The sequence below is a fragment of the Anguilla anguilla genome, chromosome 1, assembly GCF_013347855.1.
Source record: "Anguilla anguilla isolate fAngAng1 chromosome 1, fAngAng1.pri, whole genome shotgun sequence".
NCBI classification, from domain to species: Eukaryota; Metazoa; Chordata; class Actinopteri; order Anguilliformes; family Anguillidae; genus Anguilla; species Anguilla anguilla.
The window spans coordinates 67300570-67326906 of record NC_049201.1 but is presented as its reverse complement, the minus strand read 5'-3'; the positions used below and the strand labels follow the sequence as shown (position 1 = coordinate 67326906).

Here is a 26337-nt window from a genome sequence, read left to right as displayed (position 1 = left end):
TTCCTCAGTGGTATAAAAAATAGCAGTTATTGAATATTAACCAAATAATTTTACAATTCTGGGTTGGTTAAGCAAGACCACCTAAACCATGAAGAATTTACGCATTTATTCAAATTATTTACAGAAAAATGGTTTATGATCAGCTATTTGAAATTTAGTACAAATGTGGGGACATTTTGTAGAATTTTGTTGAAAATGTTTGTTAGTCACACACTACCTACCACAAAGCTTTCCCTTCTCCTGAGATCAAGTCAAAGTACATGTGAGGCCTTGAGGTGAGGCTCAAGCAGAAAAACCACAGCCTACAGAATCAGTATGTTGTTGATTGGAAATCTTTGGCCTGGGAAGGATAACAATGGACCATGTACATCAATTGGCACAAAGGGGAATTGGGTTCATCATAATCCACTAGCAAAGCTGATGTTCATTTGGGTTTCAGTCTTGGAGCCATAATGTAGTAGAAGGCCAGAGAGTGGGCTCAGCTCCTCTTAAAGTTATGTGGGCTTCTTTCATCTTACTCTCTGTTGGCGAACTGGAAGAAATAATGGGAGGGAAAAAGACAATGATAAGACTAAATGGGGACATCAGTCATGCACAATAGCATCTTGTCATTTCATCTTTCCGTCACTCAAAGATTATAAATATAACTAAAATTCACAGGAAAATCAAATCCATTAAATACCAATTAGATGAGTTGAGATATCTAATAAAATGCCCTTGTCTTAAAAAATATATACAATTGTATCAAAACAGATTTAAACCCCTGATGAATTTTAAATCTTTTCCCAAAAAAAATAAATTCTGTCTCTTTTCCATTAAGACAATTAATAACATGATATTTGCCAGTAGCTCAGACGGGATTGGATTGTGCTCTAATGAGCACCAAATAGGACAGGCAGTGCCCAGACAGATGGGCATGGACGTACGGATGTCGGTGTTCCTGGTGATGGCCATGGCAGCCCTGGCACGGGGGCCCTGCTGGGTGAAGTGGTACCCAATTCTCACAATGGCTGGGTTGTTTTCCAGCATGTTGGCAATCTCCATTTCCACAGAGTCTCCTAACTGCTGTCTCTGTAGGTAAAGGGCAGAAGTGTATTAGAAACTGGAGCTTCTGTGAGACAGAGAGGGACACTATTTGTGGTATAACTGCGACACTGCAACAGAAAGTCGAGGGACTTGAGATTCAGTAGCAAAGCTCACCCATTTTCATATTGTGTTCATATCACAAACTTATTCAGGGAAGCCATGTCTGATTCTTCATTTGAATAATCTGTCATACTTGTCTCTAAATACAAGCCCCCAAAGATCCTATCATTGCCATCTGCATCTAATGCAGACTTGAAAATTGTGCACACACATCTGAGGTTTAATGATAGCAAAATATTGTTTGGAAATATGTGACATTTCAGGCAGTAATGATGATCTATCTGTCAAACAGGCCAATAGTTTTGGTAGGGAAGTTGAATCAGAGAGGAGAAGGCTCTTAGTTCTTTGGTTCTCCAAAACCAGCTAACAGATTTTTAAATGAAGTTGGCCATGTGAACAACCTGTGTGAACATGGCAACAGTGAAATTCATGAAGTTTGACCTTTTCTGTAATCTTAGGCATAACACTTGACCTCATTTATATTGATATTATAGACCCCCCCACCACATATCTGACCTGATTGCCAAACTTAATTTCAGTCAGTGTTGTGTTCACAGCCAGGGCCCTGATGATAGCCTTCATCCCATCCCCGGTGATGAAGTTAGACTCAATGTTAAGACTCTGCAGGCTCTTGTTGGCCTGCAACATTTCAGCCACAACCTGGGAAACAAGGGAAGCACTATGTACAGGAACAGCTACAGGAAATGAGTGACCACTGTCGCAACACCTGCAGGTAAACAGCACCGTCACATGGCTCAAACCAAGGAGGATAACAAAGTAGCTTTCTCAACAGAAAAGCAAATATCCGCTGACTTTAGAATATATCTTTGAGAATAGAAAGAGAACTCACAAAAGCCACAGGGTCCCCGCTGCGAGTTCCAGCAATGCTCAGTGTCCTCACATTAAGGTTAGTCTTCATGGCCTGGAAGATTTCTTTCAGTGTTTGGATGGGAAGGTCCTGCAGACATTGAATAGGCTTCATTTGCTCACTTATTGTCCAGGACACTGACCAATGAAAACACCATAAAATGGACTCTTCAGTGGTGTTCAACCAGATACAAAAATGTGGCCATTCTGTTAAAGTTTTCACACAAGCAATTGCAATACAAATGCACCTGACATATTTAAATGACAACTATTTATTTTATATAGTGATTTTTTTATTTATTTTGTTTTTTGCAGCACAAGTCTTTGACATGTCTTACCTTGATGTTGTTGAGGTTCACCTGGGTGAGACTGCTGTCGTTTGTCTGGATCTTTTGAAGGGTCTCCTCAACATTTGTGGGGTTGGCGGGCTCATCTGGGTAGATTTTATATTGGTCTGGCTTCACGACACCTAAATGTACACATGTACACTGTAGTCTAAAATGTTGTTACCTCTTTCTGTAATTGTTTGCAGTACAGCAAAATAAGCACAATGGGATGTTTTTATTCTCCATCTGCTTACAGTTACCTGACATCAGGAAACCACGCATAATCTTTCTATGTGGATCAATGGTGGGCTATTCTAGATTAACTAATCATCTAACTTTACACTAAAGGCTTTATCGACCCTTCCATCTTAGTAGAGTTCATGCATAATATACAATACTTACTGAATTTAAAGAATGTACTCACTGTTGATGCCCTCTGTGTTGGCAATGGTGCCAGTGCAGCCTAAAGCATCATAATACTGCTTGTTGCTCATCAGTGTATACATTCCTAAAATGGCTGCAGAGATCAGGGAACATGAAGATCAAACTGAATGAAAGATGTTGACACAATGGGTTCTGAAAAGGAGGGACAGGGAGGTCAGGGATGTACATTTACCTTAGTGTTATCATTGAATGGAAAGAATGATAGGTATTAGTTTGTGGGTGGCTCATGGACGCTTTATATCAGTACACCTTGCAAATGCGTAATCTGTTGAAAAAATCACCCTTCAAAAATAATCTATTGAAGGATGATGAATAAATATCAGACCATTTATTTACCTTACATTTGGATGCTCAAATAATGTTCTCTTTTTCCTGAGAATAGTGTTGAAAATATTTCAAGCATTGTTTTGATGTACGTGTATATGCCTTCAAGATAAGTAATGATTTCAGATTAAGATTTATAGTATGTTGTACATTATTTATAGTGGGGAAGCCATGTGGCTGTAAAACTTTGAAAGTTATTGAAAATTTGCTGCTCATTAGATTTCCCAAGACTGATTCACAAAAATGTACTGAAACACAAACCCCTTATAATCCCTTAGATGTTTCTGTTACAAACTGTTGCAGTGAAGTACCAAATATAAGCAACAGAGGGTGACAATGTACATGACATTTCCCTTCAATACAATTTAATTGTATCTGGCCAGCTGCTTTGACAGCTTTGAGCAACAGCCACAGGCAATCCATTTGGGCAGAGAGGGGGAGGGGTTTGAGAAAAATAAATGAGAGAGAGAGAGAGTTAGCCACTTCCAAGCTGGCCAATCAGTATCAGACCAGTCAAACTGGCCTATCACACAGCGTTCCAAACATTCCACAGCGTTTGGAACAGCCTTACAGTATTTGCATCCATGCGATAAAATCATATAAAATTATTATTCAGTTCAAATCAGGAACAATGTAGATAACTAGTTGTAGAGGATCTTTCTTGTAATGTAAATCTATTTCCACAAAAACACACAATAAAACAACATAAAAAAAACCCATATCTCTAAATTTATTTATCTGACTTTATATGAAACAATTATGTTTCCCAATGAATAATTTATCCAATAGTGGTATTATACTGTAGATTCCTTTTTTTTAGATGAAACAGATTGTCTCCTATTTCAATGGAATCCCCATGACTCCTATGATGTAGCCCAATACTGTGATATGACCACATGTTTTGTGATGACAGGGTTACCATTCTCTTCTGAAGAATAAATAGAATATGGCCTCCCATGATGTTTCCAACTAAAGTACTGGTGCAGCGGTCCGGAATAGACAAAAAAACAACACACATAGAATCTATTCTGGACAGTCAATCCTGGCCGTCCCATTGCTGACAGCAATGTCCAATGAGAGATGTGAAATTGGCCTTGGCAGGGCTATACAATGAGAAATACACCTGAACTACAGCAGCAGTGCATAATAATGGTACATTAGCAGAACAGGAAATAAACTCTACCCCTTTCCCTCTGGGTTTTCTCAATACCAAGAACGCGAACTCCGGACTTGAGGGGAACTTGATATTTGAGGGGAATCAAGACTACTTCCGGGATTTTGAACCGTTCTTGCTTCTATGCATTCCTGCTTTTGGAACAGGACTTGGGCCGTTAAATATGATGTCACACAAGTTCACAAGAACACACAAGTACAGACATTGAGAAACACCCTCTGTCAGTCTCTGTCACCTCTATGTCATTCTATCCTTAAGGCCCAGTGCCAGGTATTTTTGTGTTACTGGACACTAGGATTAGGAAACCCCATGCCATATCCCTGCTACATCTGCATCAGGATGATTCGGCTTGTGTGTCAGATCGTATAAGTCTTAGGCTGCACGAAACAGTATCACCCATTAAAGGCATGTGCTGGACTGAACTGCCCCTAATGCCTGTCAACTCTGATATACTGTAGTAAACATTACTCTGATAGAGTACATAGCATCCCTCTTGGGCTTGTCTAAACTCTGTTAGAGTTAAATGAATGCTGAGCATTTTACTGCGTCAAACCAGGCAATAAAAACAAATGGTTGCTCCAAAAAAAGCACCCCAGCCCGTACATCACTCAGGTGAACCAGTGCCATAGAATATGACGATGCTCCACATTTGTCATTTGTGCGTACTGCAAGATAACAGTCCTCTTCACAAGTAGTCTTCACAAAGAATTGTCCAGCGCTGAAGAGAAATGATACTGAAGGGCTTACCCGCGATGTCACACATTTCAGCGTCCGTGGCGTTCTTCAGCGCTTCCTCCAGCTCTGGTTCCAGGCTAATCTGCTCGTGGATGGGGATGTGACCAGAACCAGGCTTGGGCATGAATACCTTGCCTTGAGAGGTGACACAGAAGGGAAGACTAACTGAGAGTCAGTTAACGCTGGATGTACAACACGACTGATATTCAGGATAGATAGGGCTTCTCCATGTTCTTACATGAGTTAGGTCTCCATGAAACAGGGGGTACTATATTTGGTCAACATTACAGTTAATATTGATGTGAAAAATAGGGTTGCTTTTTCTTTTACAGCTACTCAATAAAACGTTGATTAGCCGAGTCCGTCCAAAGACACAAATTTCCCATTTATGGTCTTGCCTCCAACCATGTCATGCATGAATGCTATATTATGCTATTTATATCCATATTGATTTGGCTAAAAAAGGATCTGGAGCCAAGTCAAACACTGTGGAATAAAGGAATGTATGTAACACAATACCCCTCGCAGAGGCATGGCAACAAAATGTAAATCATCCAGTGCTCTTTCCAAGCAGTACCCTCAGCAGTGATCACACTGCCCAGAACACTGCAGCGTTACCTTGAACCAGTCACAACACCGATCAAACTCCAACGTCTCTCAGTGCCCTCAAGTCTTCATGTGACTCTTTCTCTTCCAACCACATATTATATTTCAAACAAACGACTTTTTTACTGGACAGCAAGCAGTGTTAAATACTGTTTTTAAGCCTGAGAGGAAACATAACCAGTTTGTTCATGCCTGGAAGATCATCCAACTCGGTTTTTATTACAGTCAAATAATCATATGTAAGGGATTCTTTTTACCGCTCTATGGTTAATGGCAGTATGGAGCCACTAAGGCATGATTCTGGGGCTCATGATTTTTTCATTATACACACTACTGCTCTGCAGTATTTTCCCTTGAAACTACAGTGCAGATGATGGTCAGCACTATATGTAAATAAAAGCAAATGGTGAAGAAAAGTTTCCAAGCTAAAAAGCTAAGATGCATTAAGAACAAGGTGACCTCAGGCTTTATTCTGTGTAACTTGGAGAAAACTGAAAGCATGATTATTGAGCCTAAAATAGATTAAAAAATATATATATTATGGGGTATAAAATTACCATGATCCTATCTGTCTAATACAATCCATCACAAGTATGTAGAGACCTGGACCCATAGCAAAGGGGAATAGGCTGACCCTTGCAGTCTGACTCCCCGAGGGGGAAGGGGAATACCAGAGCCATTTTTCCTGCCAGAAATGGTCTGGCTACACTTAATTTCAGAATGCTGCAATGCTCAAAAATAGGGGGTCTGTTAATTTCGTCTTGCTATTATCGTGGCAAGGCTAATGCAACACAGGAACAAAGAAGGAAACATACTAAACTGTAACTTTTTCTCATACTATTACCGCATATTTTGCGCTCACATTCAGAACTGAATACAGGATTATGAATGTAACTTCTGCAAGTGCCATCAAGCTGTGATCAGTTGAATCAATTCACTTGATCACACCCTGGTCACAACTCTCCATTATCAAGCAAGCCTACTAAATATCTCTGATGATTCAGTGTAGATGTGTCTTGTACTTGTGACGAATCCATGCAAAAACTAATAAATAATTGTAGCAGTACCTTTCCTCTCCCCGGTGAAGGGAACCAGGTCATTCCGGTCTTGATATTCCAGAGCCTGCTTCTTCAGATGCTTCATCAGGGCTTCCCGATCCAAGGGCCCCGTTGGGCTCTTCTTTGTCTGGTCGCGCTGGCGGAACCCCGCAGGCAGCATGGCATTCTGGGAAACAAACAACAAACAGCGGTTTAAACAAACTGTCGTATTTTGCTTATCTGAGGAACTGAGAAGTATGCCTAGTTATTGTATAATGGTGCTCTCATCAAATAATTATATAGTTTTAGAAGCAAGCATATTTTACATTTGGGTACAGGCTATACCCAATGCAATATAAACATATTTATTTACCTAATGATTGCTTAGGTGAGGCTAGGGACACTTTCAGGCACATTCCATTCTTTGTCAAATCCATGACGGATATATTATACAGAATAGTGTTTTGAAATGCAAGTTTGTACCAAACCAACGGCAAACATTAGTTCTTTGATGTTCTTTTAAATAATGCCGACAAACAGCATTACTCGATTTATGGATGCATTTGCTTTTCTTTAATTTCAAACAAATTCAAGCACAATAAGTTCTAACCCCTTTGTTAAACTGTAGTGCTAACTCAACGTTGGGATGTGACCTTGTCACCTCCAGCCGGAGAGGCCCAGTGGTTCCTACCTCGGGATCCATCTCCTGCAGCTCCTCCTCCAGCCGATCAAGCTCCTCAGGGCTGAGGCTTTTGAGGATGGCATCCTCATCAATGTCCCGGGGGTCCTCCTTCTTGGACATTTGGGTGGACTGGCAGGGCTCCTATGGCACACCCAAACCCCTGGGCGGGGGGCGAGGGACACTGAGTACACAGGAGCCAAGATGCAGGGATATAAAGGGACATTCTGAACACACCCCTGTCCATGTCTTACCATTTTCACAGCACAAACCTGCACTAAGTACAGGGCAGTCAATAGGATGGGAAATGATATGCATCAACCCTGCAACCCTGCACAAGGTGTAGACAGTTAACTGGCATACACACTGATACTGGGTACCCTACAGCAAAACAATGACACTGAGCCACTGGGATATCAGTGAGTCCCAGTACAGATGGGTAGATGATAGGCACAGGGTCAGACCACATCGTATACATTGGAACCTGAAACTGGAGAGAGAGAGAGTGAGAGAAAAAGAGAGGGGAGGCTTAAAGAGAAAGACAGAGACAGACTTTGCTATTCTTAGTCACATAATGGCATGATGGGGTTTAGAGTTACAAAAAAGAGAAGGGGAGAAGAGAGCTGCATACACACACTGCCTGTCATGGAGAAGTCACTCACATAACCCATACATATTCAGAGGAAATTTAAGGGATGTGAACATGCTTGTTTGTTTCTATCAATCTCCCTGAGGATCTTTGTACATCTCAGAATATATGTATTGGCATATTGGCAGATTGGCATAATTCAAGCAGAAGGAATTGACATATGAAGCATAGTGCAATTTAAAAGTACCTAGTCACAAACATTTGCATTTTAAAAATTCTACAGATGAAACATATTTTCAATTCTAGTATGAACATGGGTACTACCTACTTCCATTTTGCAAGAATTCAACTACAAATATATTGGCAGTTTTTCAAGGTGACATATCATTTACATTAATTTGCTGCCATATGCTCTTTGACACATAATGGTACATTAGCGGAACAGTGTTACACCCCAGACATCAAGATTAAATATTGCAGCCATCATCTGAGTAAATCTTAAAAAGCACACTGCTGAAATTAAACACTGGCCCTTTCTGACAGTGGGGACATTGGTAGACTCTATGCTGCAACATCTGCAAGCTACAGAGATAAAGATACAAAAGTTACATTAATTCATCCTGAGAATTTTTTTCTGTGTGACCGCTAACTTCCCTCTCTGTAAGAGTGACCCAATCTGCTTGTACATTAAAGACTGGATGTGGAAACCTCGGAGATGAGGACTACTCCAGCAAATGCAATGCACAATTGTGACTGTAAACAACACAAGGAAATACAAACAACTAGTGTCTATAAAACATCTCCAGAACATCTAGAGATCTTTTCTTGTACTGATAGGAATAGTATTAAAAGTGCCACTGAACAGTAATTTGATCCTAGATAGGAACTAGAGCTGAAATACAAGATTCCATTATACATATATTATAGATCATGCCTTGGTTAGGATACTGTAGCAATGCCTTTAAATATGTTAAACAATTTCTAACTGTCACTGACAGTAAAACAAGCCATAGTGTGGTATGAAAGGAATTAGATTTGTCACTCTAGAGTTGTAGTTTTTTTTTTTTTTTTCCTGGGTAAGGCACTGCTGTTGAAACCTTTTGCTAGTGACTTAACCTCAGCTGCTAAATATCGAGAGACATGGCCCAGGGCACCTCTTGTGATCCCCATTTTAAGTATTGGAGTTTTATTCAGTGAAAGGGCAGTAGGGTGGTGAAATGTGGGGGAGAATGATTAACGAAGTAGACAGGAAATCTAAAGGAGTGGGTAGGGAGCAGGCACAAGGGTGCAGCTCTAATTTGCAAAGCCAGGGACACAACAAGCTCAGGACTGGACAAAAGCTACACCCAAGGGTGCAGTGTGTGGCACAGTCCATAGGGTAGCCAACTCTCAAGCTGTATGCGATTCTCTGCTTTCTACTAGTCTGAATAGAGCAAAAATAGAAAACAAGGGTGGACTGGTCTGCTTTTCTTAAAACACACACACACACACACACACACACACACAATTTGACACAGATTCTGCATTGCTAAACATTGCTGGTGTGGTCTAAGGAGGAAGTTTATGATATAATTGGTATACAAATTTCTCTGAATAAGAGGCTCTGTTAAAATGCCAAAAATGCAAATGATTAATTTACGACTTAATGGATAAATAATTTGCTTCAGTAGTCACATGAATAGTTTATTAGTGATTTCATAGTGCTATATTTGACAAAAATAGTTCTAGCTGAAGGCATTCAATGATTGTCATTCATATGGCACCCTCAATAATGTTTGGGACAAAGACATTTTTTTTCTTCTTGATTTGGTACAGTTTTACATCTGTAATCAAACTATGTACATGTGGTTAAATGGCAGATTCTCAGCTTTTATTAAAGGGTATTTTTTTATACATTCTGGTTTCACCATGTATACATTATACATAGTCCCTCCCATAATGTTCGGGACAAATGGCGATCAAACAGCTGGAATCAAGACTAGATAATGAAAGCTCTCTTATACCTGGACTAAGGAAGAAATTGAACACACCTGATTAAAGAGAAACACCTGTGAACTCATTTGTCCCAAATATAATGACGTGTTGAAATGGGGGGGGGGGGGGATAAAAGTGGTGTCATTTATACATAGGGAAACCAAAATGTATAATGTATAATCTTTAAGAAAAGTAGAGAACATGCACTTTAACCATATGTGAATTATTACAAATCTAAGATTGTAGAGCCAAATACATTTTTAAAAATGTCCCAAAATGTTATGGAGGAGAGTGCATGTGAAATTCTTTAAAAGGCAGAAAAAGGAAGGATTCTACATGAATAGACAAACTGGTAACTGGAGGTTCCAGACAAGAACATTGCCTATTTGGCAAGTGCAGGGCTGATAGAGAGGTCTGATTACTGGATAACTGTGCTGTCCAGTAAAACCCACAACAGCTCTTTTTACTTTAGTCCATGGTCCCAATTTGGGAGGGTTCCATGTTTTCCATGCAGTTATCCAGCTAACTCAATAACCCTGCTTTATGAAATAGGGCCTGGACAAATATTTTCTATTACTTGTGTTAAAAAATGTTCCAAAATATTGGCCATATGCAGCCAGTACTGGAGCAAATGTGCTATAGGGAAATGGCATTTTAGCAGTAAATCCACAAGTATGTGTCAAAATTAATTGCAGTTGTATTCAAAAATTAACATTCTTCTCTATGTATTGGCTCCCATGGATCTAAACAAAGCTGCAAATGAATTGGTCGGTGTTCTAATAAAACACAACAGTACTGATGCACATAGGAATGTGTGCGTGCATACTGATATTAAGGGCATAACTTGGCACCAGATCAGGACTCTATGGAGCAGGAGTCACCACTGGATTAGTTTCAGGTTGTTTAAGATCCCAGCACTGGTGTCAGTTACTCCGAAGGTGGATGATGATCATGACTGACATGAGTATCTTTTTAAACATTCTCAGAGTACAATGTATTCTGGGTTGCTGATTTGGTCTGTGATATAAAAAAATGTGGGCACAGCACATGTGTTTGGAAATTAATACGTAATATAAAGTGTAGTGCCACAGCACTGAGTGTTTGTCACATCTTTGCTTTATTGGGGAGAAATTGTCATACTTTCCATGGGTCAGCCCTTTACTGGTCTAACCGCATCAGTACAAAATTCCTAATTAGCTTCAGCTGCTAAAATGAAGCTAGAGCTAATTAGCCAAGTGTCAACATTTCCATGACAGAGTTGTGCTATACAGATTCTGATTCACTTTTTTATTTCCAGGTCCAAATTCATGCATTTATTTAATTTAAAAGAAAGACAATCTGGCCTCTTTACATATTTGTTCCATTATATTCAGCCCGGGGAAAGCAGAGAAGGTTAAAGATAGAGATGGGATCATGGTAGAGAAAGTGGCATGGCAGGAAATTAAATTCCACAGGGGGATTCATAAATGGGTCGAGCATTGGCCACCCTACGGTCTGTGTCATATGGTCTCCCCTCAGTGCAGTTTTTAAATGTACTCTATATGTGTCCATAAAGTGAAATTTCTTTCAATGTGCACGGAAAAGCATTGTTATAACACCTGTGAAAACATGATAATATTATAAGGTAATGACTGATTTTTACCTTGACAAAATTATATGATTGGGGTCAAAGTGATCAAAGATCACAAGGCATGCTGAAAAATATTATAAGGCAGCCTATCAATACAATGTTACAACCACTGGGTTGTAATAAGCAGCAGAGTTAACGCATTAGATGTTATTCCAAGTCCACTGGGACAATATATATGTATATATTTATATGGTTTGTTCAAAGAAGAGAGCACTACAAAAGCCACGTGTTCCCTGTTGAGTATATACTTAATATTAAAATATTGGTAATGTATGAACATGTCATTTCTGACAAACAGGAAACTGCAAAAACATAAGCGCATATGACAGCAATAGCCAACTTCACACAAGCTCTCATCTTTCCACACCACAGCACATGAGTCAGAAACTGTCAACACAGTCACAGGACAGTCAACCCATGATGATTCTGAATTGGCTTCGGAAACAACGGCTCAAATAAAACCCCAAAGGGAGAAAAGGTCCTCTACTCTTCCCCTACTCAGTAACACACAAGCAGTGCAACTGAAAGCCCAGCCCCTCCATGCACACAACTGGAGCTCAGCCCCCCAAGCCAATTTCACTTTGCAGTAGAGAGAAGCTTCCACCCACCTACCTTCAGCCAGTATCAGTTGCTGTTGTCCTTTGCAAGGTAGTGCCAGAGCATTACATTTATTTTTCTTACTCTTCTGTCGTCTCCCCCTATCACTGGCTTTCTTGACTATGCTGACACACGGAGATGGTGAGCACTTTGTGAGGTCAGCATTTTATTACTTTGGCTCTGAACTAGTCCCTGGCTACTGGCTATCAGAGAGAGAGAGGGAAAGAGAGAGAGAGAGAGAGAGAAAGAGAGAGAGATACAGAGAAAGAGAGAGCGAGAGAGAGAGAGAAAGAGAGAGAGAGACAGAGAAAGAGAGAGTGAGAGAGAGAGAGAGAGAGAGAGAGAGAGAGGGAGAGGGATGACTCCAAACAATACATGCTGGGGGGGGGGGGTGGTGTTGCTGGGTCCATATGATTATTAGTTTCTTAATTTAATTGGGACAGATGAGAAGAATGAGGTGGAAAACAGTGACATCTAGTGATGCTAACATTAGGTCACTTTGTAAAAGTCAACGTGAACAGTAATGTGAGACAACTAAGACATGGTTTAACTTCAGAATGTTTTTTCATTCAGAGATGGAAGCAAAGATGTAGTAATGGTAAATCCATCTGTATATCTAGTCTTTGCCTTGGATTACAACTTTTTATCTGTTTCAAGATGGAAATAGGAATTCCCAGCTCTTGATTATTAATTTATATGTTTAAAAGCCAAATCATTCCTACCTCTAAGTAGATTGTGGGCATAATATAAAAACGAAATAGCTACGTAATTACATGCTTATTTGGTTGTGAGGGATTTTGATATCATTCTTTGATCAATGCAATTTCAAATTCTAACTGGAATAATGATCCAGAGTAAGACATGGTAAATGTATGATCATGTATGAGCAGGAATATAATGAATAGAATTATGTTACTTAAAACAACAAATGCACCATTAAAAAATAAATTCCCTTCCATACATTAATGCTGCCTTTGACCTTTTAACAAGTGTTTTACATAGAAACTAAGCAAACAGACTGGGGAAATGGGAAGCTGGTAGGTTCTCTTTTCCATTAATAGAGTGCTGCCCTTTAAGCCACTGATGTTAAATGCTTTAAATAACAAATAAAAGTCTGAGCCATCACTGTCACATGATTATTTTTAATGAGAAGACCCAAGATGCTTGTAACAACTTTGAACAGGCTGTCCTTGTCATATATGTCCCAAACATTTTCTATGCATCACTCATCAATCATTGCTATTTCAGTCATGGACGTAAACTACAGTATGCAACTTATGAATAGTCGTAATAATGAAACTATAAGAAGTAGAAGAAGAAGAATAGGCTAAAAATGTCATGTTTGTTTGTCTGTGATAAAAACTATATGCATATAAATCTGTAAAAAATAAATAAAAAAAACTTTAAAAAATATATAAAAGGTCCAACCGATATTTCCTTTTGATACTGGTGGAAGATCATTAATCAGTGATTATATAGAATCCACGGGGTGACTGGCTGCTCCTCCTCTGCATTAGTCACTCCTCCAAGTCATGATGCACATTTGTACTGACCCTCCAAAAGTGAGAACTTACTTAATTGGTCAGGACAGGAAAATTAATCATCAATTGGGTAAATGAATTGGGTATTGCTGGAGAGATTTCAAGTTTGTTATGATGAAGCTGTGTACAATACATAGCGGAGGAAATTGCATAGTGTTTGTTGCAATATTCTGCCACAAGATGGAAGCACAGCCTTTTTATTTAATCTCCATACAGCACTTCAGTTCCTAATAAAAACGTTTTCCTTTGATTTATATCAAGAATTCCCTTGTTTTGAAAGAATTCAGTGTGCAAATGCATGACTAATTGCTGTGACTCATGACCCGAACATGACTCATAGAAACAGAAGTGAGACATCGCCCCTGTCCCGAGGGTATATACTGTACCACCAAGTGTGGTACAAGGCAATGGGGTGCAAATCCCAACTTCCTTCCCCCAATACTCACCAGATGCTTCTCCACCCCAACACTGGACAAACATTGGCAGCATTTGCAAGGGCTAATATGGCATGTATGCTCATATATCCATAAGAAGGTGAAACTGAAGCTATGCCAATGATAGGTAGAAGCAATCCAAGTAATGTAGATCATAGGAAACACATGGAAATCGTATATATTGCAAATGTTCAAAGGCAACATACATGATGTTATTCTGATGCTAGGGATGTACATCACAATGTAACAGATTTCCCTGACAATTTTCATACATCACAGAAGGGACCTTCCCAGTTTGAGTGCAGCTGCCGATATGACCACTAGATGTACTCAGAGGTGCTACTTGTCACATTGGTTGGGTGTTTTCTTCTTCAGCTCACAATGCATAAAGGGCCTCTGTCAGAAGGAATGAAGTTTATTAACGGAGCATAATACAATGTAGAATAGATTCAGGGGTGGCAATAGTGTTGACAGAAAAGCTGCGCTCTTCTTTGACAAACATTAAACACTTACACACAAGCAGGTTTCCCCCCTAATTTACAACCAGAAGTTAGAATGTCAAAATACGCAAATACACACACGCACACGCCCACACACAATCTGAAACAGAAACCTGTGACTCATAGCCCATCTCTTTATCTTTATTTTACTTCATGTCTCCCATCTGTGGCTATTGTACACTCTCAATGGTCACATTCAGGTCTACCTGACTGTAGAATGTGTTTGTGTACAGCCATCAAAAACATTTATCCCTAACATTGTATCCCTTCACAAGTATCAGGTGCGTATTTTCCTTTGCCTCTACAGTACCAGCCATCTGTTAACATAGCGTGGGAGCAAAGTTTTTGGGAATTTCAGTTTTACATGGCATTATTCACACCTCTCTGTGTGGAAGCTAGTTTGAGAAGTAATGAAATATGGCAAGGAAAGAGTAATGAAATATAACATCTTTCCCTCAATTTCTTCAAAAGTATTCTCGTCAGAAATGCACTCATACGAAAGTAAAACATTTTTCTGTTCTTTTCATTTTACGAAAAATAGAACTTCCTGATTCAAAAACACAACCAATTCTGTTAAAACTGGTTTGATGGCATTTAAATCAGGATTGGGATTAATTTTCTCCCACACAAAATGAACTACATGCATGATGACTTCTGGAAATTCCCCAGAAGTTTGAATTTTCGGTTCAGACTTGCTTCAGAATGGGTTGGCACATTCCAAGTCACAGGAAGGTGACACGCCGACGCGCCTCAGCTTGTTTCATTGTGACTCATGCTGATTAAAAAGGTAATGATTAGTTCCCATATACCAGTCATTTACAGCTATTAGACTCAGACATTTTCCGCACTGATAAAAGTAAAGAACAGATGGTAAGGCTGATTTTTATAATATAAATAGCAGTCAATATTAAATCTGAATATTTTCAGGTTTATTCCTTTTTATTTCGTTGTTGTGGGTTTGATTCGCAGCTGAGGCACTGTCACTGCATACCTGAGCAAGATACTTAACCTGAATTGCTCCAATAAAAAAATATGGACCTGTAGAAATGGATTATATGTAAAAATGTAACCTGCGTAAGTTGCTCTGGATAATAACAGCATCTACAAAATCCCCTGCAAAGGTGAAATATTCCTGCCTCTCGTTCAGTACATGCTGGGATAGGCTCCAGAACCTGTGCCAGGTCACATGAATAATCCTTTTTTTGTTTATGATGTATCTACACAGGAAATATTCTTCCCATTTCAAAACTGCAATAGTCTACAAAATTCAAGATGACAACAAAATAGAGCGCAAAGCCTGGGATTGCTTCTTATTGTGGACAAATAATGCAAACGCTTAACCACAGGCAAAAAACGACCTTATAGAAATGAGCTTACAAAATGTGCTGGTAAAAATATCATATGAGCATCTGAATGTAACTCCATATAGCAAGACCTGTCTTAATATCTACAAAGACATAAAAAACCCCACCACTTGCACGGCTAGATTTTTTTTTTAAAAAGATAAAATAATAAAATAAAATCTTCAACAATATACATATTTTAAAAGCATTTTATCCTATTCTTAAATATGAATTGTATTTTTAATCTGATCTTATCCAATAGCTGCAACATCTTCAGTTCAGGAGGATGCAGACTAGAATGTTCATTCTCTGAAATGTGTAAAGTCAGCCACCACTTCTTTTCAATTTACTATTCACCTACAGAGATTCACTTATCTCTCACTTTTCATACTGGAGGACATCTTATGTACTATACCGAAGGACATCTTATGTAACTGGTGCAGGCAGGCAAAATAACTTAATAAGAGAATGCCCCATCTCCCCAAACACACACTCACATCTGATAGTACGTTTGCTTGTAAGAAACCAGCTGGTGAGCGTCTGTTTTTCAAGGCTCCTAGGGTCATGTGACAGGGGTCCTCCACACGGAGACACCACTGAGAAAAAGGAAGCAAATACCACGTTTCCCCCTGCTGCTCCCACTGACTTAATGGGCCAGGAATGCAAAAACATCAAGGATCTGAGCCTTGTGCTGATAGAGTGGGCTGCACTTTCAGGGGGTTTAGACCTGGTATTCAGACCACACATCAGGGGCTATTAGGCCAGAGGGGTGGATGAGAAAGAATGAGGATGAAATGTGAAGGTGTGTGAGTATGCATGGAAAGGAGGAAAGAAAAAGGGAAGAGATGTAGAGGGTGAGGAGGGAAGAAAAGAACAACTGCAGGCATTACAGAGGAAAGAATCACTGGGAGAGGACCAGTAAATAAAAATGAGAGAAGGAACAAAAATGAAAGCTCTGAAGAATCAAGGGTATTAAATTCATCCTAGAACAATTTGGGAGTGAATAAAGTGACAGAATGCAATCAAACATTTAAAAACAAAATGAAAATAAAATATTAGTAAGGTTTTTTTATTTAAGCAAACGAGTAGTGATACAGAAGCTGGCGAAAGGAATACAGGATGAAAGGAATAGAGATTAAAGATCTGACAACAATAACAAGAATGTGCAGGAATGCGCAATGGGAAAGAGAACTCCCCTGAAGTGGGCATGTGAACACAAAGCACCGAGGCGCACAAAAGCTTGAAAGGATGACAAAACAAAAGAGAAGTGTAGGAACGAAGAACAAAAGTGAAAATGAAAAATATCTGCGATGACAAAGAGTGAAGGAGAAAAAAGGGAGAAAAGCAGACAGAGGTTAAAAAAAAAATTGTGGGAGGTGAACATTGCTTTTCCAGAGAGCCCCCAAAATTGCATTCCTGTCTGCAGACCATCCTGTGAACTGCTACTTGATACAGAACAAAATAGAACAGAACAGAACAGAACAGAACAGAAAGTATTGTTCTAGATAGTACTGTCATGATAAGAGATGCAATTTGTATATGTTAAAGGTAATATTTCTCAGTAGTGTGGGAGTGAACTGTGATGAAATTGGGTAGATCCCATTTGTAAAGGATTTTTCAGGCGTGATTAAAATCCCTAGCTTTATTGTTTACTATTTGTCTAACCCATGGCTAGCTCGGTTTAAGAACACGTCAAGTAAGCTTACACCAAGGAGATTTTCTTGTGAAGACAGAGCACAGGCCATTCGAGAGAATGGCTGAATCCCCAACAATGCACACCACTGTGATTTTGAAGCAAGGAATATAAGCTATTGTACAGTGAAGTATTGTACACACATTGACATTCTGAAAAGGAATATATTTAAATTATAATGTCATCCTTGAATGTTGTGGTACATATTTTCTAAGCATATCACTGATATCTCCTTCAATTTCTGTTTATATTAATATGAATTTGTGTACAAAAGTCATTTAAAAATGTCATGTCACGATAAATTGATTAATGAGCAAACCTAATTTAGGTAATTTTGAGAAATATTACATTTTAATTGGCTTGTGATGGAAACATTGTTTACTATATCATCACAAAGGTTCTGTATATTGTAAAAATAATATTTCAGATTTTGCATTTATAGCTTATATGTCTAGCTGCTCATTGTCCCTTGATATTCATATTACCTAATATATCATGCATTCCTAATATATAAATAGCAAGGGGCAATTGAACATAACTCAAACTCCATACCTCTATTACAGCATTATATTAATCCTTTCTTTTTACTCCCTTACCATGTTAATCCTTTTCTTCTTACTGCTGACAGTGTAAGAATCTATATTTCTGAAAAAAGAAAAAAAAAAACCTCTAAAAATGAGGTCACCAATGACAACAGTAACCACTCCTCTGTCGTTATGTTATTCCCTTTTCTGCTTTGGCATAACCTACAGTACATGTGGTTACTGAGATGGTAAAGAAAGAGGTTCCCTCTGACTCATCAAATGGTGGTTAAACTCTGGTGGTTACATAAAGCTTCTTAGCAACAATTACTGCTGCTTTTAACAGACACGGGTGTCCAGTAAGTAGGCCATGCTGTCTAATACCCGTGATTCTTTCCATAAATAACAGTGATGTGGCAAGTTCATACTTGGCTGGATTGCTTTGTTATGTCCAGAAAAGATACAGCGCAGTACCTGCCCTGTCATTTCAGCATCACCTTGTGAAGTATTACACTCGGTTGCATCGTCTGCTTATGTAAGCCCTGTCTGCAAGTTAGGACATGTCTCAGTCCAGGCTGGATGCTCCGTACAGAATGTGCCTGACCCAGCTTGCTGACACAAATAGTCCAGGTCAGTCTGCATCCTGCTACAGCCAGTACACACGCACACTCACATGAACACATTCACAGAAATACACATTGCATCTTATACATGTTAACATGTTAATATTTAAATATTATTAATTTTAAAAAACTGACATGAAGGTTTCAGTTTATATGTGGATTAGCAAGTTACATAACCATACATGTGTGGTTGTAGATTCAAACCACAAAGTAGCCATGAAATCTGTGGTGGTCCAGCAACACTGTCCCCATGCATATGAAATGAGGCAGTTTATCACGTTACACAGAGAACATTACTGAGACCCAGCCATGTCATAGTTGTAAAGAAAAGGCAAAAATGTGCATAGCCATGGCTCTTTGTAGATTGTGAGGTATATAACAAACATGCACTCTCAGAAATTGTTCTTAATAAATTATTGCAGTATGCAAAGTTTAAAATAACTTTACAAGAAGCCATTCACAAAACAAAACTGGACGACAGTGATAAAATATTGCTCAGAATTTCACCATCCTAGAGACCAACTGGAATGCTGTGATGATATGATTTGGACACCTGAGATGTTTTAGGTATAAGTACGTCAGTTAAATATTATTAAATAATATAAATCCCACTGTGCACAACAAATATATTTGATTTTATTCTTTAAGTACACTGCACCAAACAAACTTTTAATAGAAAGTTGTGAAGGTTTCACATTCCACGCGTACATCAATCAAGATAACCACGTGATTAGTTTGTTTTGTTTTTTAAATGCTACTAAGAAACAGAGTATGTGCTTGTAAGATTAAATGTTGGGCGAGACTTGATATCATAGCGATAAAACAAACAGAAAAGGAATGTTCCCTTCTTCTGGTATGCGGCAAGACCTTTCATGTGCGTCCTACTTCAGCTGATAAGAACCCAGTTGCCTTCCATTTTAGCTTCAATTTACCCCTTATTTCTTTTTCCTGGAAAAACACATTCTGGAATGTCACAAGCAAGTTAAATACAATGCTTAAATTGTCACATCACAGAGCACACAAGTATGAGGCGTATAAACAGGTTTTTTGACGTTTAGTCCTTTGTAATAACTTCATGCTCTGAATAGTCAAGCACCTCAAAGTCTCAACCAAGCCCGCGGTAATCTCGTTTAGACAGAGAAGCACATACCGCAGACACTGGCTATCTGTAGGCCAGCTCAGTGTGTTCTGCACCATTTGCAGCAATAGCTGCAACCAAATGCTTCCTGTAATTTGATATCAGTCTTATGCTGAGGAGGAATTTTAGCCTACTTTTCTTTGCAGAACTGCTTTAATTGATGATGAAAAAGATATTATGTATCTATCATTTAAAACAGACCATTCTTTATCAACACAGCAGGTAAATAAGTGCAAGGGTGATACATTGACTTTCCTGCTGGCTAGGCTAGAGGAATGAATGAGTCATGTCTCACGTCATATCCAGTATTCTGGCTGTGTGAGTATGTTCCTCCAGCCTTCTGTTTTTCATGTAGACTGTAGATGCCCATAAGGAGATCAGGTGATTTGGAGGGAGCTAGCAGTATGTGGAGTGCACTGGAGTGCAGTGCAGAGCAGTGCGGGGGTGGTGCAGCTCACATGACTGGGAATGAGGAGCTGGCCAAAGGTTTACCACACAGGCAGAGATCCACTGGCCAGTCAGGAGGCTCTGTTTGCTGGTAGCAGGCCAAAAAGAAAGAAAAAAACAACACTGCCTCTGATTCCAGAAGGAATGAGAGCAGTTCTGAGAGACATATAAGCTGAGAGACTCTCTGTGCATCTGCAAAGGTTAAATATGCTTCAGAATGTTCAATGACACTGTAAAAACTGATGTTTCATTGTTAATCTTTCTATGTCCTCAACATTCAATGATCTGTGGTGTGGTATTGCTTTTGTGTACAGTGTAACTCAAACTCAATACTTAAACAAACCAGGAAATGGGATTGATTTATTGTGTTTACTGTATTTAATATTTGATATGAGGCATGAGAGTACCAGGTGGAGTTTCAGAGGAAGACTACCAAGAACCTGAGAATACTGGTACTTTCCAGTGGAAACATTGCTCAGTGGGGAATATGATACTCAATATGAGTGCTGTTTGCACTTTCGGGATATTCGGTTTTCCATTATTAAATGAGATGACGTTCGCTATTATTTAATTTCCGTGCTTCACAGTCACTCCTGAGTATATTGCACTCAAGGCTTCTGTCAGGTATCTCTCTGGTTTTCTGAACACCATTAAACAAAACAGAATCATACTGATTATTGGTGTACAGTGCGGCTACAGTGGAAGGAAGTGAGGATTAGGACATTGCACATGGCCTATATTGTTGTTGTCATTTCACTTGGTGTTTATATAGATCTATAGGTAACCCAACCTCAATGACAAATGATTTTAATAAAATTAATAGACATGAAACGGAAGACTGTTGGTCCATGTTGTTTCCTCGTGTAGAAACCAAAAACTGGAACTTTGTCATGATATTGCACTTGTGCTGCTTCATTCTAAATCAATGGTACTCTTCTCCATTTAAAGGGGAAGTTATTTGAATGTTTTGAGGGTATGAAAACAATGCTGGTCTGATGAGTTCCATGAATTCGCAATGGCGCAGTCAGACAGATATGTGGCTGAAATGCGGAAATGGAGAGCACTAATTCTTGTGGTGATAAGTTGTTTGCTGAAACATTAATACTTGCTCATTTTTTTATTTGGCATTAACAGTTCTAGCTTTCTAGAATGAAACATTCTACTGAATGGAAAATGTCTGGCATGATAGAAATTCACTCTTAGTAATTAGGTGCTGTAAAGAAAATCCTTTGAACCTCAGAACCACTTGACTCTGAAATCTATGTCTTTAATGCAAAAAAAAGCAAAAACACATAGCACCTATAAGTGCAAATTCAAGAATGATATTGTACTGCATGCTATGCTTTACTTGTAGTTGTCAACTAACTTTCATTTCCTGAAGTCTTCATGAATTCATTATCCTGCAAGATCATGCAAAATCTGGCAAGAGCGCTGTATTGGATAAGAGAGTCGATTCTAAGGTCAATAGAGAGAACTCCATGTGAAAAGTTAAAACAACATTGTTTTCTTACAGCAGGAATTTTGGGTGGGAATGCAGAGGAAGAACAACACTTGTGTTTTCAAACACTCGGGAAAAGGGCAATAATGTGAATGGACACGAAGGATCTCAACACGGGAGAACCGTGTGACTGTTTACGTTTTCTGTGTCAGATGACAGTCTTTTTTTCCCAGAGCGAAGCTTACAAAGCCCTCGTCTCATTTTACTGAGAAATGCGTGGGAAAGTCTCCATTATCAGGGCTCTGTTACCTCACGCTGTGCTCGAGTTCAGTCCGCCTGCAGAAAAGTGACATAAACAGGGAAGTGGAATGCTATCTCCAGTACTGGAAGGCACGAGTTGTAGCATGTCCTTGTCTGCTAAAGATTACATATGCAGAGAGATCACAGGTAGAGCAAAGGCCGCTGACATGTTTTGCACACCTTATTTTCTGTCATAGAGCGCTCATCCAAAGTTTGCCTGTTTACCCAAGACTCATACCGTTGAGCTAAGGAAAACATACTAGGTCTCAAGGACTCCACTACTGGCATATTCTGAATACAAACAAACAAATCTCAAATAAATATGACATTTTTTAGGAAAGATCAAAGAAAAAATTGTAGTAACCATGCAGAATAGTGTATTTAATTCACAACCCATTTGATGCACTTAATTTCTAAAGGGCTTGGAAATGTTTTTTCCATTCCACAACACATTCGCGCCATTCTTAGCATATGTGAAACCAGAAAATGTATCTTGAGATCACATCTCCTGCATGTCACATCAGTTACTTTTGACATTGCTATTCATTTCCATGCAATACATGGTAAACAAGACTTACGAGAAGGAAGGGTGAGAATGGTTCATTGGGTGGCATTCATCATTATTTCACCAGTGATGGAAGGATATTACCGGAGCTGGAGGTTTGGTGGTGTGAGCAATTGAGAATGAGACCATCAGTGCAAATGTTTGTGGCACTCTGACTATTGACCACACCTCACAAACAGAACACCGCAGGTATGCGATCTGTGCCTTAACACAGTGAGGTGTGAAAGGCTGGGCTGTCTCGTTGACAGGCCTAGTCTTGTGAGCCTGTTAGCTGACATGCCAGAGTAAATTTGCTTTGCAAAGGAGCAAACACACTTTAGAGTCTGAGAAGTGAGGTGTTCCGCCTGACTCACGAGGACTCGCTCAGCATTGAGAAACACAGGGCATGTTTGCCTGGACGAAAAACAAACATACACACCAGTGTTACAGGGGAAGAGAAATGCAGCCTCGACTTGTGTGGGAAAAGGGAATAAAATATTGACCTATGTGTCTGCATTCAAAACAGGTGCCTTGGTCTTTCAAGGATATCTTGCTTCAGAAGCAAGCAACCATTTACTCTTGAAGTAAGCCCCCAGCAATTTAATCAATTTAAATACAAGTCCCATCAAAGTAATTTTTATGAAACTTTATTTGGGATACGGTAAGATTGTGAATCACTATATTCCAACCGATCACATTACATTTACATTTTACTGATGTAGAACTAATAAACTATAATGTCTGACAAAACATTTTTGCCAGGGTGGACAGACAGGTTTAATTACTTACAGAAGACTTATAGACTGCAAGAGTATGGTGGTATTGCAACAATCGAAGGGAGGTAATAGCACTGCCTGTTTATCAGCATAACTTTTGAAATACCAAAAAAGCAGATAAGAGAGTGATCCAGACCAAAACTTTGACTATCTGCAGAGGGAGGAAGAGATTGAAACTTTACAAGGCTGTTGTGTTTTTCAGCCTGAGGAATGAAAGAGATTTTATTCTTTTTTTTTCAAACCCACTTCTTTCCCTTGTCAATGGCTGTGTGTGGGCGGTCTATTTACTCAATGCTGATTGGCTGATTTCAGAATCCTGTATTGCTGAGCTAGAAAACCCCCGCCTCCGTTCTCAGACTGCAGAAATGTGACCTTCTTTAAAGCCAGTAGAACAGTGCTGCATAGTGCAGAAAGAATCATACTGAGACTATAACATAATATGAAGGGCTAATTGTGCAACCCTCAGTGGATTTCAATTATGTGCCATGACCTCTGTTCCCAACCTCATACAAAGTATCATTAAAAAATAAAAAGAAAAAAGAATGAGAATCTCAAAACATAGAAGATGTATAGAACAAGTACATTTATGTCCTTGCATGAATACATAAAGTACAATCCAGAAGTACAGTTCTGTATTGTAGATATTCCTTTTCATTTAAAATGATAAAATAATAAGTACCTTTAACACACATTGCCTTGTCTTGATTAACCATAGTAACTCATCCAGCTATGTAATTAAGAGCTTGGATGGAATTAAAAACCATTAGCAGTTTCGGTACTCAATAGCCAGTTGCATACCTGTGTTGCACACCTTTGTTTATAGTCATCTGAGAGCCCTGACTGCAGTGCAGTACATTTGCATTTGCATATTTCTGCAGTGCATAATAGGACTAGGAAGGACAATGGCATCTCTTTGATCTACTTAAAACCAGAGGGTGTGCATAAGGAGGACTGCATATTTTCCTTTTTGAATACACAACCCTGATAAGTATGTAATAAAGCCATAATTTAGAGCAGTACTTTGGCAACGCAGTCACAGTTTGTTTTTATCTTTTCGGCTTTGAAAATTCCCAACTCCACTCCATCAAGACTTCTTACTGCAGACAGCCAACTTTCTCAGCCATGCTTTATGCATAATTATTTGGTACAACATGCACAAAACCCCAGAAAATTCCAAATGGGTTTTTTTTTTTTTACAATGTCAATATAATAAACAGGACAACTGAGAGACTTTGAATGCGGAAATTCTTATTTCAGAGAAGGTACTATCATGTAGATTCAGGTGTGTCCCTCACTAATGTTCCATATCTCCTCAGTCCTTTTAACCTGTCTTTCTTCCTATGTTTACAAATGAGGTATGTGTTTTCCATCCTGGTCTCCACCTTCTTCTGTTTCAAATGTTGAATTGTCTTTCAGAAAGCTGTTTGGTTCTTATCTCACGGGCTACTTATGTTTTACATTAACCAGCCAGTAATTTCTATGAGCAAAGAAAATCATTTACACCTAAAGCCATTCGATCACAATATATATAAGGAACATGGAATGTGCTGGAACAGAACTTATTGGAATTCCCTTAAATTGCTATCAGCATCAGTTATTTTTTTACACTTTATGTAATATAATATGTAGATTTTAACGACAAGTGTAAGGTCAAAGTACTCCAAATTGTTCTGTAAAAATGGGCGTTGTTTACGTATGTAGAATGCACATGCAGACTAGTCACATTACAGGGCTTTGGACCAAAACAACAGTTTTAAAATAATTCCTGGAATGTTACTGAAGCAACCTTCTTAAAATGACTATGCTGTGAAACACAGTAAAGAGTTACACAGAAAATGGCTTGAGGTAAACGTATTTGCCATTCTAAAGAAGTTTCATTTGGGCGTAGAACTTGATTAGGGGTTCCCATTGGGAGATATAAAATAGGGTATACGCTCATACGTGCAGAGCGAAGGAGCCATACTGACTCTGATTGTGCAGGCCTCAGTAATACTGAACCTTTGAAATATCTGAGATTTACAAGAGGAATCATAGGCCCAAACAAGCCAACAGCATTATCTGAAGAAGGCAAATCTTTTGGCCTTTCTGAGGCTCAGCAAATAGATAGCAGCTATCGAGTAACATTAGTTACTTTACAAATAGTTACAAGTTACATTACATCAGAGTTACATACAGTAGTTATAATAATAGAAATGAATGCATCAACTGGCTTTAGGGAATTTCAGTCTACTGGGAAATATCACGAAAAACAATCTGATGATTAATAACTTCCTGAACAGATTTTGTTTCACCTACTATTTTAGACCTTTTCTATCTTATCAGTATTCACAAGAATTTTTCAAAAGATTTGGGTGTGGCAAAAATGCCTCATTGTTAATGGCAGGCGTCATTCCTGTTTCCAGCAATAGGCGTCTTTCAGCTGCTTGCCTACTTCCTCTAGGGGTCCCCTGTGGAAACTTTGAGTTGTCATGTGAGATTGATTTATTTATGATGTTTTTAAATACATAATTACGATAATTACTCTGAAAAAAACTATTCAGTGTAAAATGGAATGGCACAGGCTACTGCCTGAATCCAATACACAGTGTAGGCTGTAAGTATATGGACAGTGACAAAATTATACAATTTTTTGTCATTTTCACTCTGTACTCCAGCACATTAGATTTGAAATAAAACAATGAATAACAGGTTAAAGTGCAGTGTCAGCTTTCATTTGGAAGTATTTAGTAATATAAGTAAAATTCACAGTTTGATGTGATATTAAAAATAGTCCACAAAGAACAACAGGAACAATCTTCTCCCCAACATGGTCACATGGAAATGAGATTCAATATGTGCAGTTTATTAGATCCCATAAAAATTCCATATATAATTGTATTTCACTTAAGTGATAAATGGATTACAGTGTAAT

The 26337-nt window shown here is 38.8% G+C and overlaps 1 protein-coding gene and 1 long non-coding RNA gene across 4 annotated transcripts; both read right to left on the bottom strand.

The window, feature by feature from the left end:
• Positions 1-87: 87 nt before the first annotated feature.
• tmod4 (tropomodulin 4 (muscle)) lies at positions 88-12392 on the bottom strand. 3 transcript variants are annotated; one of them, XM_035423093.1, is made up of 10 exons: positions 12140-12392; positions 7351-7522; positions 6690-6846; positions 5029-5151; positions 2764-2856; positions 2352-2482; positions 1997-2104; positions 1663-1806; positions 927-1071; positions 88-532 (listed from the first exon to the last, which is right to left on the bottom strand). In XM_035423093.1, the coding sequence occupies exons 2-10, from the start codon at positions 7459-7461 to the stop codon at positions 510-512; spliced, it is 1035 nt and encodes a 344-aa protein (XP_035278984.1). In that variant the 5' UTR covers positions 7462-7522; positions 12140-12392; the 3' UTR covers positions 88-509. The 3 variants fall into 3 exon arrangements, with proteins under 3 accessions (XP_035278984.1, XP_035278977.1, XP_035278994.1); XM_035423086.1 differs by having other exon boundaries at positions 12144-12392; XM_035423103.1 differs by having other exon boundaries at positions 7351-7501; positions 12144-12392.
• Positions 12393-14502: 2110 nt separating this feature from the next.
• LOC118231919 lies at positions 14503-22356 on the bottom strand. Its single transcript, XR_004766173.1, has 2 exons — positions 18236-22356; positions 14503-16542 (listed from the first exon to the last, which is right to left on the bottom strand). It is a non-coding gene; the product is annotated as an uncharacterized LOC118231919 (long non-coding RNA).
• Positions 22357-26337: the final 3981 nt, after the last annotated feature.

Bases quoted from the DNA above. Each gene is read 5' to 3' on its own strand.
- tmod4 (XM_035423093.1), bottom strand. From the start codon at position 7,461: ATGTCCAAGAAGGAGGACCCCCGGGACATTGATGAGGATGCCATCCTC. The intron at 5,152-6,689 runs GTACTGCTACAA...TCACCTCTCAAG, and splicing joins CTTCACCGGGGAGAGGAAAG to GCAAGGTATTCATGCCCAAG. The intron at 2,857-5,028 runs GTAAGCCCTTCA...TGATCTCTGCAG, and splicing joins TGAAATGTGTGACATCGCGG to CCATTTTAGGAATGTATACA.